Raw genomic sequence first — 16,451 nt, 5'->3', positions numbered from 1 at the left:
GGTTCTAGGACGCCCATACAAGACATACTGATTTGAATTTGTTAGGTTCTTTATGGTCCTGCCTTATATTCCTTAGCTTGTTTTAGCCTGTTATTTTCCATGGAGTACCTTTCTTCCCTGAACTACATTTGAGATTTGTCTTGGCAGATATACGTGCGTGCATGTGTGTGTGTTGCTTTCCAAACTCTAACATTTGCAGATTTCCTTGAAAAGTACTATGATCTTTCCAGATCTAAAATCCTAGTGTTTCAGCAGAAATTCACTTGAAGGTGGAAAAATAAATAAAACCAGCCTTTATAGCTGCTTTTTTTTTCAAAAAGGGAAAATTAATGTATTCTGTTGTCATCTTAGCCAATTATTGACATTTTCCTTCACAAAATAAACTGCTGGTTATTTTATTTCATGCACATCTTCCAAACAAGAATTCTTTCCCTGCTTTTTTTTTTTTAATTTCTCTTCCCAAACTTAACTGAATACATTTTTATTCACTTTGTCCAAGAATTCAGGAGTTAAGTGGAAAAGAAATTCTTGTGGGGATAAAATTGTACCATTTATGTTTATTTCAACCCAGAAATTGAAATTGGAGAATATCTTGTGATTCAATAGATTTTTGTCCCCTTTTCTTTGACTTTGTTACCTTCTTGATGATTTCTCAAGCAGTGTTAGAACTCTAGAAACCCATCTGGTATGCCCTTGGGTTCTAGAGATCTTGCTAGGGTGGCCTCTCCTTTCCCTCCCCTAACCCTGCTATTGTCATTGACAGGCTCACTTTCTCAAAGTGATGTGTTAGTGTCCTTTTGCATCTGTGTGCCCTGTCATTCTGGAAAAAGTTTAAATTTTGTACTTATAGTTTACAGATATATTTCATTTAAAAAAATACTTCTGGAATAGTTTCAAAATTCAAAGATTTTTTGCATTATTGTTAAAATGTTATGTTTTAAAAAATGCTAGTAAAAAATATCTCATGCTTTGAAATATTAAGCCAAATGAATTTTAATTTTTATCCTTAGTGTCTTTTGAAAATTAACCTTCCTTATGCTCCTGTTCTGTGTACAGCTTCAAATGTTTTGTATTCCCATCTCTTGTCTTTTAGGTATTTTAGAGATTTTTCTACCTCAAAAGAGAGCAATAAAGAGATCACTTAGACATTTTATAATTCTTTGAGGGGGAAAAAAAAAACTAGGCAGCACAAAACAAGAACATAACACACACACACACACACACACACACACACACACACACACAAACACACACCTTCTAGACTTCATTATTTGAGAGGACAAATAATGATAGAAAGTTGTAAAACAGAAGATTGTGTCTACAATAAATGAAGGGGCTTAAGTATGCTTCTAAGTTATATCTAGTTCTTAATGTCAGTTTGTCAAATCACCCTTCCTATATTAACTAGCTCATTTTCTTCCTTCAGCTTCTCCAAAGACCAAACGACCAGGTCGTCGCCCCCATCCTAAAACCACACGTAGTCCAGAAGTGCCCGTGTCCAAACCTGGTAAATGTGACATTCAGGGTACCAGTTAACATAAAAACTGCACTGTGGTAGCTTTGGACTTGATAGCTACCACTTTCCCAAGTAGCTTGGCTTCAGGAAATAATATGGTTGATTGTTACATTTGAACATCTGTACCTACTTATTACATCCTAAGTATACATGTGGAGGGCTGGCCCATGTGATAGTCAGGACAGCTGAAGTGTGGGAAAGCAACAGGGGAAGTGAGGAAATGGGAAGAATAATGGTGATCATAATCAGAGAAAAACTGAGTTTGAATCTGCCTTGAAGCATGGTGCTTCCTTCCTCTGGATCCCACTTGTTAATATAATAATAAGGTTTTATTTTTTTTTCTCCTATAGCTCTAGAATCTTCTACAATGCAATCGGAGCTCTTAGTGCCCATAATATTGCCTACCCCTATTGCTCTCTTAACTTGCCACTTTGGTGTTTTGCACTCTCCTCCCCAGGCACGCTTGCAGTTTTGCCCCTACAATCTCACCACACTTCCATTCATGTTTCCTATCTGGGTAAGAGTATGAAGACAGGAAAGTTCTTGTAGGATAGTTTGGTGTGCTTAAACAGAAAACAGTCTGTGATCTTAGGCACACTTCTGGTTCTCTACAGATCTTGTAATTTCAAACATGTATTCTGGTGTTAGGAAAGTCATTTACAGCTTAAGTTGTCTGTACTTATCCTGGACTGAAAAAATGGCATGTTTTTATCTAGAGCCATGGCTAAAATGTCATTGCTTTACTCATTCAACTTGTAAGACTTTGTGAAAAACTGTTTATTTGAAAAATGTTCTAGTATGTTTGGATAGCCATAGGCTGTTCATCATCTAGGGTCCAATAATAAGGACTAGTCATGTTCTTTGCAACTTGAGCACATTAAAAGTCCCAAGACAGCTTTATTGTTAGTATTAATGCTGTGGCTATATTTATGCCATCATAGCTTCTTCGTATTGACCATTTATCCCTGCTTACTTTGACAAATTCCAAAAATCAATAGCCATGTAGCATTATTCCTTATGTGCAATATCATGTGTTTATGGTTTTCCAGGCCTGCTTTTAAACAATTTTCAAAATTTCTATCTTACTGGGTTTTTGTTTACCCAAGACAACCTATCAGCAAAGAAATACAATTGCTTAGTTTTTACTTAAATAATTTATGGAAGAATAAATAGTAGGATACTTCTTACTACTTTTGCTCCAAGATACATTTTAAGCTTTTCTTAAAATTTTTGCTTTTGGAGAAAAATAATGATGCAAATATAATGTCAAAATGAACACCTTTTCTATCATTCCACACACCAGGGATTAATTTTTATATATTTATTGAATCAATATGCCATGTTTCCTTGGCTTGTATGTCCTTAATTGTGACAGTCACAGCCTTGACCATTATGCCAATTTTTCATACTTTTCCTTTAGCACTCACACAACCTAGGAATCCTAAAGCCACATTACCTCTAGTCCAGCCTGGTAATCACTACTTCCAGTCCCTTTCCCTATAAGTAAGAACTGTGTGTAAGTAGCATTAATCTTCACATCCCTAGCTCAGTTATGACTAATTACAGTGCCTTTTTCCTTCAGACTCAAAACCACCAAAGCAATTTCTTCCTAAGCCCAAAGTCACAGCAGTACCAGATATGCCACCAACTAAGTCCGGTAATTGTAGCTTCAAAACTTTTCTCTTTGAAAATGTAACTAAAAATGTTTACATATCACACAGATCATATGATCCAAATATCATGATTGTGTTCTTTTTATTCTGAAAGTAGCCAATCTAATGTTTTAAGTGCTCAGTGAAGAAATGTATGTGGAATGAATTAGTGAATTTTATACCTGATTGTCTAATATATCTCATTTCTTAAAGCATAGGCCTTATTATCTAAATTTGTAATGAATAGAAATTTGATTTTTCTGTACCTGGGATAGTTTTTATTTTTTTATTATTTAGTTATTTATTTTAGTTTTTAAAGTGGCTTTGGTGACCACTTCTAGACAGCCCACACTGAAGGGTGACTTTTGTCTTTCACTAGGCACAAATGAAGAAAGGCTTGCTAGTAGGAACTGGTTTGCTTAGAAGTAACTATTGGCTTTCAAACTGTAATTATTAAATGACTGTTTTTTTACTACATAAAAAGTTATTTATAAAAGAAACTTCTGAAAATTCAACTGGCTTATGACTGAAATTTTCTCCTAAGATTCCAATTAGCATAAGATCTAGTTTCTGAGATCCTCCCTCATAGTGGATAAATCTGTAAGAAGGTAATTTATATTCTTTAAAATAAGCTATACCCACTTGCCTTTTAATTAAATAGTAACAAGAAACTAAAAGTTTTTTTTGATTTTTTTTCTGTCTTTATCTGTTTCAAAACTTTTTTACGATGCAGCCCATGAGCCTGTTACATTTGAGACTGAAGTCCCCTCCATGACCATAGGTAACAATGCTTTCTTGCTTTATATTTCTCTCTTCTCTTTAATCATTATCTGTATTTTCTTGGCATACAGTTATCAGTTTATCTCTTTTTCATTTCCTCTAAAAACAAATATTTTCAAGAAGCCATTTTAACTTAATGTTCACCATTCTTACATCTGCTCAGCATAGAGCCCCTGAAGTTATTATTCTGCTGACTCTCAGAGCCATTCAGGTGGCTTGCAGCACTTGATGCTGTTGGGAGCCATAGTACTCTGACCAGCCATCTTTCAAAGCAGGAAGTTTCTGAAACCTTTTCTTTTATGCATGGTTTAAGGATGTGGAGAGACAAGGAGAGTTTGATGGACTTTGTGGTGGTGACACATCTTTGTCTTTGTCTTGTAAAGTCCTTGCTTCCTCGATTCCATGCTATGCAATTCCAAGCTGACCTTTTTATTAATTAATTCATCCCATGACAGGAAGTTCCAAACAAAATGAGGATGCCTGTTTCTGTTTTAAGCCAATCAATTATTTTGTCTTTATCTGTTTCATTACTTTTTACCATGAAACCCTGTGAGCCTGCTACATCTGAAACTGAAGCTTCCTCCTTAACCATATTTAGCAATGCCTGCTTGTTTTATGTTCCAAATTGTGTTTGAGGTTATAAATATTGGTTTCATCACATTGTTCCAGCTTCCTCCATCTCTTCTGTTTGTCATTAATCCAGAATATGCTCGTAGTTGTGGCATAAAGCAGCTTCATGGTTTGGTACCTTGAACAAGCAGAGTATATCAGTCTCTACAAATGCTTACAGGAAGGAGCTTTGGTTAAAAAAATATTTGAAGGCTACATATAATCCACTAGAAAAGTTAAGGGAAATACTAATTTAATGTCAGATTGTAATTCTTAATTAATTAAGCCTATGCATATTTGTTTCATTTATAGAAGTTCTATCTATCCAGGCAAAATGCTGTATTATTATCTTTCAGGCATTTTCCCCTACAATTATCTGTATTCCCTCTCTCTCTCTCTCTCTTGCGATCACTCTCACTCTCACTGTGTGTGTGTTGCTGGGGATTGAGGCCAAGGCTTTTTGCATGCTACACAAGTACTATTACTACTATGTTATGTGCCAGCCCTTTATCTTCATATAATATTACAAAAATTGGAATTACATGAGCAACTAAGGAAAAATAGTAACAATCACATGCATAATGACAAGGCACACATTTACACTTGTACAACTGTCACAAATCTTCAGGGTATTTATCAGTTGACAGTACCTTTCTAATTCTTTTTATAACCACTACCCTTCAAAAAATTAATAGTAGTGAATGTGTTTCAGATACCAAGAGAAGCTTTCCTAATAATTTCCAGAGTAAGAAAACATTTTAGACAACTAAGAGATTTTCTTGAATCCAGATTTAGAGTATAGATAGAATCAGGTACAAACGCTTTGCTTAAGTTGCAAGCTAAGTGGACACCAGAATATGGCCAGTTACTGATGACAATAAATGCTAATTTTCCCAGAGTTCACAAATGCTTTTAAAACATGATATGGTTTAAATGATTCATCTTTAAGATAAATTTCTTACTTTTGTATAGATTGTAATTACTATTGTTTATTGTATTGGTCAGTTCCTACCACAGACACTGGATCTGTAATTCGGAGAACTGGAGCTCCAGTGACAACATTAGGTAATGAAATTTCATGTCTTATGTGCCTTTTGCGTTCATCTATTCCATCACTGTCTTAATCAAGAAGGTTTTTCTTTCATAAGTCTTTTTTCATCAATCTCTTGCCATTCAACTACATTTCTTATTTTCAGTATATTGAAAGTGCCAAAGCACATTAATTATAAGCATCTATGCAATATACCAATAATTTTAGAGGATTAAATGTTCTTATTGCAATAATTTTAATGAGTCAAAAAGCCTAGTCACAAATCTAGTATTTCTAAGCACAATTATCCAAAAGCAGTTTAGCCTGGTCTCTCTACTTTGAATATCCACATAGCATCTGAATTCCTTTGAGTCTGGGACCTTTTTGAAACCCTTATGTTAGCAACTAACATTAAAATTTTCACAATAAGAAGGTTATATAGTCCTCCTGAAAAGAACAGCTGGCAGACTAAAATGAAAAAAAAAAAAAGGGTTTTACATATATATAGTACTAGAGGAAAATTCCAAACCAAAGAGGCAAGTTTTCCTCCGGACTCAAGAAAGTTTAGATTGATTTCAAACATCTTATATTCATATGTAATTATTCTTTCCTTACATTTGCTTTTTAAAAATATTTTTATTTATTTAAGAAGAGGGGAGAAAGTATGGGTTCATAAAAACTTACCACTGCCAACAAAGTACAGGTGCATGCACCAGTTTGTGTCTGGCTTTATGTGGGTGCTGGGGAAGTGAACCCAGGCCTTCAGGCTTTACAAACAAGCACTTTTAACCACTGAGCAACCTCTATAACCCTACTTTGGTGTCATATGAGTACAATAACCAGTCTCCTTTCTTTAGCTACAAAATGTTGCAAGGACGAAGATTCATCATCCACATCCCAAACATAAAGCCACTCCAAGCCCAAAGATACCTCAGACTAAACCAGGTTTAAAAAAAAAGAATGAAAAATATGAGCCCTAGTCCTGTGGAATCTCACTGAATATGACAAAGGTGGAAGTTCAACTTGCCACCAGATAATTTATATGTCCCCTAGAAGTGCGGCTTAAGTCATGAAAAACAGCTGTTGCCAACACAGCGTTCTGTTCCATCTCCATGGCTTCCTTGTACTGCTTGCATGAGGACTTCTGTAGTATTTATTACTTCACCTGGTTTATTTTCTGACATTCAATTACATTTTGCTGTTTGATTCTAGATTGGCAAAAATATGTCTAATATATTTTATTCAAATAGTTACACATTTTATGAACTGCCAAGTTAGCATCTTAGAGGGATATATTGGAAGTAATAAGTGACTTAGTTCAAGAATCAAGCTGCTCTAGTTAAGACTTCATAAATAGATATAAAGAATGTGAGCAACTTTTACACACAATTAATTCTTAGAAGAGCTTAGGGACTTCTGAGGGAAATGAAACAATCCATGGGCTGAAATATGTGATGTAGACCTTAAAAGTTTTAGCATTTGTAGATTCACTAGCAGGAGAGGAAAGAACCTTTCACTGAGGAAGGTGCCATGTATGGGTAACAGTAGGGAAACAAGCTGATTTGTGAGCAAGGCAGTATTTCCTTAGCTGGACAGTGATGCATAATTTTGGAAGGTCCACAGTGATAGAATTTAAGCCAACTTCCATATTCTCTTACCCTTCAGGGTCAAGTTTTCTGTTCTGATAACAGAAAGACACAGTAAAGAAATTCTGCAGACCTCATGACCCTCCAGAGCTAGCTGTTTGGCTGTTTGGATACCTTGGTTTGCACAGAGGACTTGGTCATTTTCTAAATTGGGCTCTCAATAAAAGAAACATTGTCTACTTTGATTATTCATCACTGTATCTGCTTAAATGCATCAATAATTTTATTTATTATGACCCAGAGATGGGAATTATTTTGCAATCTTTAGTGTTATAAAATATGTTTTAAAATACTTTTCTCCTAATTCTTAAATGTTATTAGAATCTCAAGAGTTTCTTATTGTACTAAAAACAAATAAAACTTCTATCTTTGTGGAAAAAAATTGAAATTTATAGTTAACTATGTACAGATGGTAAGAAATAAGCATGTCATAATAATAATTATCGATAGAGTCTCATTTAAGAATTTTGTGGGGGGTTCATTTATAGAACCAGTGGTAGACTGGCTATGTTCATTGTCAAGAGATTTTGATAGATTTTCTCAAAAATTTGTTTTACATTTTCTTGTTTTAAGTTTCTTTTAATAATTTCTCACAAGTAGACTTCGGATCTACCACTCCTGGGCAATCTTTAGGTAATGAGTCTTTAAATCATTCTGAAAATGATTTTTCTTATTGATTATCAGGCTTTGCTATGATACTGAGTAGATGATGTGCCATCCAATGTTGTCAGATAATTACTACTGAAGGCTTTTTTAAAATCATAAATGTGCTTGAACTTAATTCAAGGCAGCTATCTGTACCAAACAACACCAGTGATGATACTGTGAGATTTCTTTGAGTGGCATACTTTCTACTTATCAAGTTCAATATACTGGACCTTTGCTTTTTTGATTCTTTCATGAATCTTATATAATTAGTAAATTACCAACTGGAGGATTTGCCTAGGCATAAAGTTATCTTAAATAACAAGTGGGACAAGTGTTACTGTATCAGTTCTAAGCTTTTTATGCCACTAGAGTTAATAGGGGTTTATAACCTAGTTTTGAATTAGAGACATGTTTGAGAAAATGATAGTTCCTAATTTTCATTCCTTTAACATAAATATATGTGTAATTCTTATCTCTGTAGAAATCTCAATTATCAAAAAAACTTATTAATATACTAACAAAGAAAATTTCTAACCCATGCAGCAAGCCTTTCTCAACTAACACTTAACAAGTTTACAACACTTAGAATTATGTTGTATCATCCTAGTCACAATTTGCAAAACCATCAGCACTGTGTGAATTCTGAATTTTCTTCCATCAGCTCCAACAAAAATAACCCATCATCCATGTCCAATACCTAAAACCACACTCTATCCAGATATATCTCAGACAATATTGGGTAAATATGTGGTTTAAGCTTTACTCTATGCACATATAGTATGTTAGGATACATCCTTATATATCTATTAACAGTAAAAACTGCTGGTTAGTAAGGAAAACACGAGATGGCTGAACAATTTATGCTTTCCAATTAGGAATACTCACCATTAGTGACTTTTATTTTCTTACTCTATGATTTAAAAACTTTCTAGTATAGTCTTGAGCCAACATAATCTGTTCAAATCAATTACTTTGCTAAGGTTTTTCTTAAAATTCTCCTAAACCATGCTAGCCCATAGCTCAGAAGTCAGAGTTATGTTTTATTTACCAACTCATTTGCAATACAGTAGTCAATAAAAGCTGTTCCTGCATGAACAGATAGAAAGTAATGTAAGGCAGCATGTTCATACAAATATAAGATATTTTAATATGCTAATGTCTGCAATTGTATGTGTTTGTGAAGGTCAGAAGACAGCCTCAGGTGTCAGCCTCAAGAATGCCATCATCTTCCTTTGAGGCAGGGTCTCATGTTGGCCTGGAACTTACCAGTTAGGCTACACTGACTGGACAACCCATCTCTACCTTCCCAGTCACAGAATTACAAACACACATCACCATCCCCAACACTATTATGTGAGAATAGAACTCAGGTCCTTATGCTTGGAAGTTAAGCACTTCATCAATGGGTCTATCTTGCTATCCTGTAACAAAAATTCTTGTTTGTTCTTTTTTAAAGTATAATTGTGTCTGAACTATCAAGTCTAGTCCACATAGTGCTTTGTTTGGTAGAATTTTTTATTTATTTAGTTAGTTAGTTGAGAGTGACAGAGAGAGAAAGAGGCAGAGAGAGAGAGAGAATGGTCGCACCAGGGCCTCCAACCACTGCAAATGAACTCCAGACGCATGCACCTCCTTGTGCATCTGGCTAAAGTGGGTCCTAGAGAATTGAGCCTCGAACTGGGGTCCTTAGGCTTCACAAGCAAGCAGTTAACCGCTAAGCCATCTCTCCACCCCAGAATTTTTTATTATAAAACTTTATTAAAAATTTACATAATCCCCTCTCAACATGTTTTGTCCTTTCTTCACTGAACCACTTCTTTTCTAGTAAAATAAACTATTGAGTGATATACATCCTTCATATTAAGATGAAGAAGAAAATATCCTTAAGATGAGGAAGAAAATATCCTTTGTTACTGAATTGGATGGATGGAGGAATGAAGGAACAAAGTCTGAAAAACAGGGAATGTGTTGAAGCAGGTTTCCTGAAAATAATATGTTGGGGCTTTCTTATTGAATGGGCTCAAATGATGAATTAAAAAGGGTCAAGGACTGGAGAAATGGCTAGTGGTTATAGGTGCTCTCTTGCAAAGCCTACTGACCTGGGTTCAATTTCCCAGTACCCACATAAAACCAGACAACAGGGCACATGTGTCTGGATTTTATGTATAGTAGTAGGAGTCTCTCTCTCTCTCTCTCTCTTCTCTTCTCTTTTGCTCCTTCCCCCATCTCTCTTCTCTCCATTCTCCTCTCTCAAAAATAAATAAATAAAAATATATAAAGGAATTGAGAGTTGGAGAGATAGATTACTGGTTAAAGTGCTAGCCTGACAAACCTAAGGACCCAAGTTCCATTCCCCAGAACCCACGTGAGCCAAATACACATGGTGGCACATGCATCTGGAGTTCATTTGCAGTGCTTAGAAGCCCTGGCATGCCCATTCTCTCTCTGTGTCTCTCTTTCTCTTTCATCTCTCTCATAAGTAAAAATAAAGAGTTGGAAGACTTGGAACCTAAACTTACTCCTGTGAAATTTAATCATTCTTCTACACAGGTTCATTTTTTTCCCTGATTTTATAACTCAAAGTACCCAGCCTAATAATGGCAAAAGCTGAGAGGTGGCTCTTCATCTTAAGTAGCAAAAATAAAACGTTTTAAATAATATTGCTTTTAAAATTTTTTGTTTGTTTATTTTTGCTTATTTATTTGAGAGCAACAGACAGAGAGAGAAGGAGGCAGAGATAGACAGAGAATGGGCACACCAGGGCCTCCAGCCACTGCAAATGAACTCCAGATGCATGTGCCCCCTTGTGCATCTGGCTTATTTGGGTCCTGGGAAATCAAGCCTCCTTAGGCTTCACAGGCAAGTGCTTAACTGCTAAGCCATCTCTCCAGCCCCGTTTTAAATAATATTAAAAGTTTGCTTTATAGCTTGCAAATTCTTTATTTTACTGATAAGATAAACTTTCTAATATTTCATACACTCTCAAAGTCTCTTTGGTTCTTTTATTCTTTTGATCAGTTCCTGCTACAATCCTTGAACCAGTTATTCTTAGAACTGAGGCTCCAAGGACAACACTAGGTAATAACATACCATGTTCATCAACATCTGCATTTCTGCTGTTTTATATCCATCATAACCACAGCATCTGATGCTTCACAGAGCTTCTGCATCACCCCATCATTCATGTACTCAGTGTGTTGAAGAGTATTAAAACAATTTATTATTTGTTTATTTATCTATTAGAGAAAAGGAGAGAGTGAGCCCCAATTTCAAGATAATCAATTTATTGGCAATATATTTATTCAAATATATGAATGCAGATATGTACTATATCTACAGCTGTGGTGTCTCTGTTCCCATGTAAATAACTTATTAATCACATTGACATTTCTTGTTACTGAGTATTAGCACAATCAAGGTGTAAAGTGGTTTCTGTGCCTTCTCTAGACTGAGTAAGTAGATACAACTATAATGGTGTGACAGTTATTTTATAGTTCTTTAAGTTCCTAAATTTTCTTGTGTGCTTGCTTTTATTTTCTCCTTTCCCATGTTTGATAATGATGAAGTCTTAGTTTGGTAAGGAGGAAAATAGCAAATGTACTGCTAAATTTAAGTTACGAGTACTATGATTAAGTTGAAGTCACCCCATACCTATGCTATTGCATACCATAGCTCAACAAGATATTGGAATTTTTTCTTTCAGTAATCCTTATGAAAACCTCCTTGAAATATTAATATATCAGCTCATATTTCAGCATGAATCTTGATTTTCAGAGAAATATAAAGGACATGAAGAAGTATGTTATCAAAATAGGGGTAAATATTTCACAGTTGAAAAATATTTAAAAACTCTTAAAATTCAACAAGTTAAAAAATATATATTCTTAGTGACAACTTCTAAAATTAAACACACTAATGTTACTTCCTTCAGCTCCCAAAGTGCCTCAGTGAACCATGTCCCAAACTCAAAACCACAGAGTCCTGTCATACTGCAGACAGAATGGGGTAAATGTGTAGGTTCTAGTTAAGGAACCCTCATAGTTTATCTCAGTGACTTCCATAGAAATATAGTGACAAGTCAGGTTAATGGCTGATTCCACTTTAGTCAGGAACAATAGATATAGTCTAACAGCTGAATTTGTTATGCCCTGTGGATTAAGAATTTCTCTCCAATTTATTTATTTATTTTTACTTTTTAAATAAATTCTAGTCATTCTTTGTCAATGTGAATAGTAACCAGAACTAGACAGAAAATGCATGTTTATTCTAGTGAGTGAGAGATGGTTTCTTAGTGAAGTACTTCAAGTTACGGTAAACATGTGGGCAAGCAAACATTGCTTTCTGTCTAGATATTGAGAGCAGATATTTTAAGCTTTCAGTCATACAAAATCTCTGCATCATTTTTTTGTTTTTTGTTCATCAACTACTTACAAACATATAAATCATTTCTGAGGGAAGATTATCCTGTGAGGTGGATAATAACCAAATTCAGAAGAGCGGGGAGTGCATGAAAGCCCATGAGAAGGGGATTTCTTTTTTTTTTCTGATAGAAGCTGTGAGGCTTCCAGGAGTTGAACAGAACATTTCTATGAGGCTACTTCAGCTAAACTAGACCAGTTAGGAAGGTTCAAATACTAGACTTGGGAGTCTAGATCGCATCTGAAAATCTATTCATTGCTAACCTTTGTCTGGGTGTTGGATTAGGGTTCTCTGGTATGCCACAGAAACAGTGGTCACTCCCATATCATGCTGGCTCACTCAAGTTGAAAAAAAGTTGTGACTCTTTCCAAAGATATCTTTTCAGTAAGATGGATTTGGTCTATGCATTAACCAGCTTTGTGTTATTCTAGTAAATTGCCCAACACAGGCTACTTACAAGGAAGAGACTTGTCCAGCTCACGTACTTTATTCGGAGGTTCACAGTCCGTAGGTACAGAGCAGGCTCTGTAGTGAGGGCGTTCCTTGCTTTCATCACCTCATGACACAGATAGAAGTGCAGGAGCTAGCAAGTGAATATATCTCTAACCCGAAGCAGAAGTGGCAGGAGAAGCCAGACTTAATTTTGTGCATTTATCTTCTCTGGAGAACTCAAGCGGTCACACAAGAAATCAAGAGGTTCTGCAAATTATCTCACACCCTTACTAACCTGAAAACTTCTTGCAGACAAGTGATATGGCACAAACTCTTATATTAGAAAGATATGTCTCCTAAAACACAAGAAAATTTATCAAGCAATACAATTTGAAATCTTTAAAATTCTGTAGTCTGCAAAATGAGCTTTTTAATTTTTTACTAAATAGTTTTGTATTCAGTAAATACAGTCAGTTTGGTACCATTATTAGGCTCATCCATGACCTACCCCCTCCCCTTGGCCCCTTCTTGTTGAGGTATATGGGTCATGAATTGTGGAGTTAGCCCATAGTTATGGGTAAGATAAATGTCTCTGCATATCATGACCCAACATGTGGCTCTGACATTCTTTCCGCCCCCTCTTCTGAAAAATTTCCCTGAGCCATGTTGGGTTCATTTTTGGTGTGCTTCAATGATGAGGTGTTGGGGGCCTTTGGGGCTCTGGCTCTCTGATTTGGTAGGAGTTGATATTTCTGTGTGTTGATCTCCTTCCCCCTTGTGTTAGTATCCGGTTCATCAGGAAAACAGCACTCTTGCTTGTTTTGTCAATTTTTCTTAGTTTCAGCCAGGGCCTTTTTGAGGTATGATAGGGTGGCTCTCTCCTTACCTGAAAAAGAGAAGCAGATTCTCCAACGGAGAGTAGGTTAGCACCAGGACAAATGAGATAACCCTTACTTTTTTTAATAGAGAATTTAATAGGTGTAGGCCCTCTTTTAGCTCATGATTGATGGTAGCTTGATAATGGAGAGTGGGCTTATGTTTGGATATGGTTCTGACTTGTTTCCCAGCTCCAGCTATGGTCCTGTACCACTGAGGGGACCAGTTAGCCAAATCAAGAGCAGTTGGTTCCCCACCATGGCTGTGTGCCACTATTGCGCTTGTGTGGGCATCATAACAGGTTATTTGTTTCTAAGTAGGTTAGACCATGAATTGCTTGGACAGATATTGGTCATTTTCCCCCAGTTGCCCATGTAGCACCCTCTGGCACTAGACTCACTGACTATCTGGGGACTGACTCTCTTCCAACTTCCAGCCATGCCATTCCATTTTACATGTCAACCACATAAGATGTCTTCAGCAGTAGGGTCTTACCACTAACCTTTTGTGGGTCATCAGGTCCTCTGACAGAAATCTGCCCGTCTTTTAGGAAACCTTGTAGGTCTCTCTGATCAAAAGCTCTTGTGGATGATAGCCACATGCTGGTACTGGGAGTTATAGGTCAGTGCCCACTAAGAGAAGGAGGAAAAAGATAACTAATAGAAAAGAGAGAACAGAGAGAGAGAGAGAGGGAGGAAGGGAAGATGTAGAAGATTAAGGTCAGTCTTCATCATACTCTCTCTGGTGTCTTGTGGTTCAGGTGTTCCCTATAAGGGCCTGGCGAAGGTTCAGCCATTTGGTCTGCCTTTTAGGAAGTATAATTTTGTTGTACTATTGCCATTTTGGTCTAGATTTGTGTTTCCCACCCCTTTGATGCCCTTCCCTCCCTCCCCATCCATCCTAGTGTCTAGTCCACGAGATGCTTGCTGGGTATGTAAGGTATCTCAGGTAGATTCAGGTTAGGTGCTGTAGATGAGTAGTGAGACTATGTGGTGATTTTTTTTTTTTTTTTTGTGACTGGGTAAGTTCACTGAGAATGATCTGTTCCAGGTTCAACCATTTTTCCTCAAATTTCACTGTGTCATTTTTTTCTTATAAATGCTGGTGAGGATGTGGAGAAATAAGGACATTCATCCACTGTTGGTGGGAATGTAGGATGGTATAACCACTTTGGAAAGCAATATAGAGACTCCTGAAAAAGCTGACTATAGAGATACCAACAGACCCAGTGATTCCCTTACTGGGCATCTACCCTAAAACCTTCAAACCACAGACCAGAGAGATTTGCTCAACCAAGTTTGTAGCAGCTCAATTCGTAATAGCTAAAAGCTGGAATCAACCCAGATGTCCATCACTTGAAGAATGGATAACTAAGATGTGGAATTCTATACAAAATGAGCTTTAAAGTAATTAAAGGGTAACTCTTTCCATCAACAAAAATGTTCAAAAAGAACACAGACTTAAAACCACTCCAAGTCCTAGGAGGAACACTAGATAAACACTAGATATCCATGATTTAATGAACTTTAGCCAGGCCCTATTTACAAATGTCAATCTGCACAGGTTGTTCCTTGAGAGGGAATCCTTAGAGGCGCTTAGCTTACTTCTGACATGGGGTTTATAATTAGAAGAGACACAAGACACTTTTCAATAACTGGGAGTGGTAGACAAGGTGTTACTTTTCATCTTGTAGGATAGTTAAATCATGAGAAGTTATTTGTATAATGGCTAATTATATGTTTCAGAACTTTTTATGCAAGCATATTCTGAAAAATTTAGCAATTGTTTTCTTTAGAATTTTTTAAAATTAAGAATTAGCTTTCCATACATTTTTTGCAAATTGTTACAAACATTCTACGTACATGGGTAAAAATGTTGGGAAGATTTTCATATTAGATTCAGATAAACATACATTATGACCAACAGAATGATTTGCCTCTGTATTGTTGTGCTAAAAGAATCCAAAAACAATGACTATCTCATGAGCTGAAATACTTAAGTATAGTTTGGCCAGCCTGAATAGACTGCTTGGTTTTCCTTAAAGTTAGTTCACAAGAACAGGCATACCAAAATGCTAGGCATTAGTTATCTTAAAGAGTAGAAATTTCTTGAGCTGTAACGTCTAAGACAATGGTGTCACCAGGTTTTTCTTTTCTTTTTTTTTTTTTTTAATTGAGGCCTCTCTCACAGAAAACAAATGTCTTTACATGGTCTAAGTACATGAATCCCCAGTGTCTCTTCCTCTTCTGGTAAGGATACCCATCCAATTTGATTAGAGCCCTGCTTTTATGACCTCATGTAATTACATGTTTAAATTAATTACCTCTTTAAAGGCCCATCTACAGATATAGTACATTGTGGCCTAGGGCTTCAGTATATAAACTGTACACAATTCAGTCAATGATTCTCTTCAGCTGGAAAGTTGAAAGCCTATGTATTCAAGAAACACTATTATACTAGCAAATTTCATTTCAAAGTAAATGCTTTATCTCTTTGGTATTTTTTTTTAATCTTGTTGTGTTATTTTAGTTCCTGTTAAAGACATTGAGCCTATTACAGACTTTGAACCTGTTACAGACCTTTAGAATATTACACACCTTGAGAGTGTCACTTTTAGAACTGAGACCCCTAGGATGATATTAGTTAACAAGCTGTGCTGTATTCCAAATATTTTTGTTGCTCGTGCAGCCCTGTCTCCTTTCCTCTCCATAGCATGGCTTTTCCACCTTTATGAGATGGTGACTGTCATCTTTTGCGGCCATTCAATCACTTACACTATTTTCAGAGTTTGAAGCCTCTTAAAAATATTCTTGCTTCCTGCTGTTTTCGTGAGTGCCAGATAT

The 16,451-nt window shown here is 36.1% G+C and overlaps 1 protein-coding gene across 1 annotated transcript in view; it reads left to right on the top strand.

The window, feature by feature from the left end:
* Window positions 1–16,451, top strand: part of LOC101599825 (ABI family member 3 binding protein) — a 257,292-nt gene that overhangs the window by 155,608 nt on the left and 85,233 nt on the right. The window contains exons 17-21 of the mRNA XM_045148002.1: window positions 1,427–1,507; window positions 3,099–3,173; window positions 3,902–3,949; window positions 5,563–5,622; window positions 10,900–10,959. Of these exons, the coding sequence (XP_045003937.1) occupies window positions 1,427–1,507; window positions 3,099–3,173; window positions 3,902–3,949; window positions 5,563–5,622; window positions 10,900–10,959 (324 nt within the window). The remainder of the gene's footprint in view (window positions 1–1,426; window positions 1,508–3,098; window positions 3,174–3,901; window positions 3,950–5,562; window positions 5,623–10,899; window positions 10,960–16,451) is intronic.

Source organism: Jaculus jaculus, chromosome 4 (genome assembly GCF_020740685.1).
Source record: "Jaculus jaculus isolate mJacJac1 chromosome 4, mJacJac1.mat.Y.cur, whole genome shotgun sequence".
NCBI classification, from domain to species: Eukaryota; Metazoa; Chordata; class Mammalia; order Rodentia; family Dipodidae; genus Jaculus; species Jaculus jaculus.
The sequence above is the reverse complement of the archived record's forward strand: the minus strand, read 5'-3'. Positions and strand labels throughout refer to the sequence as shown.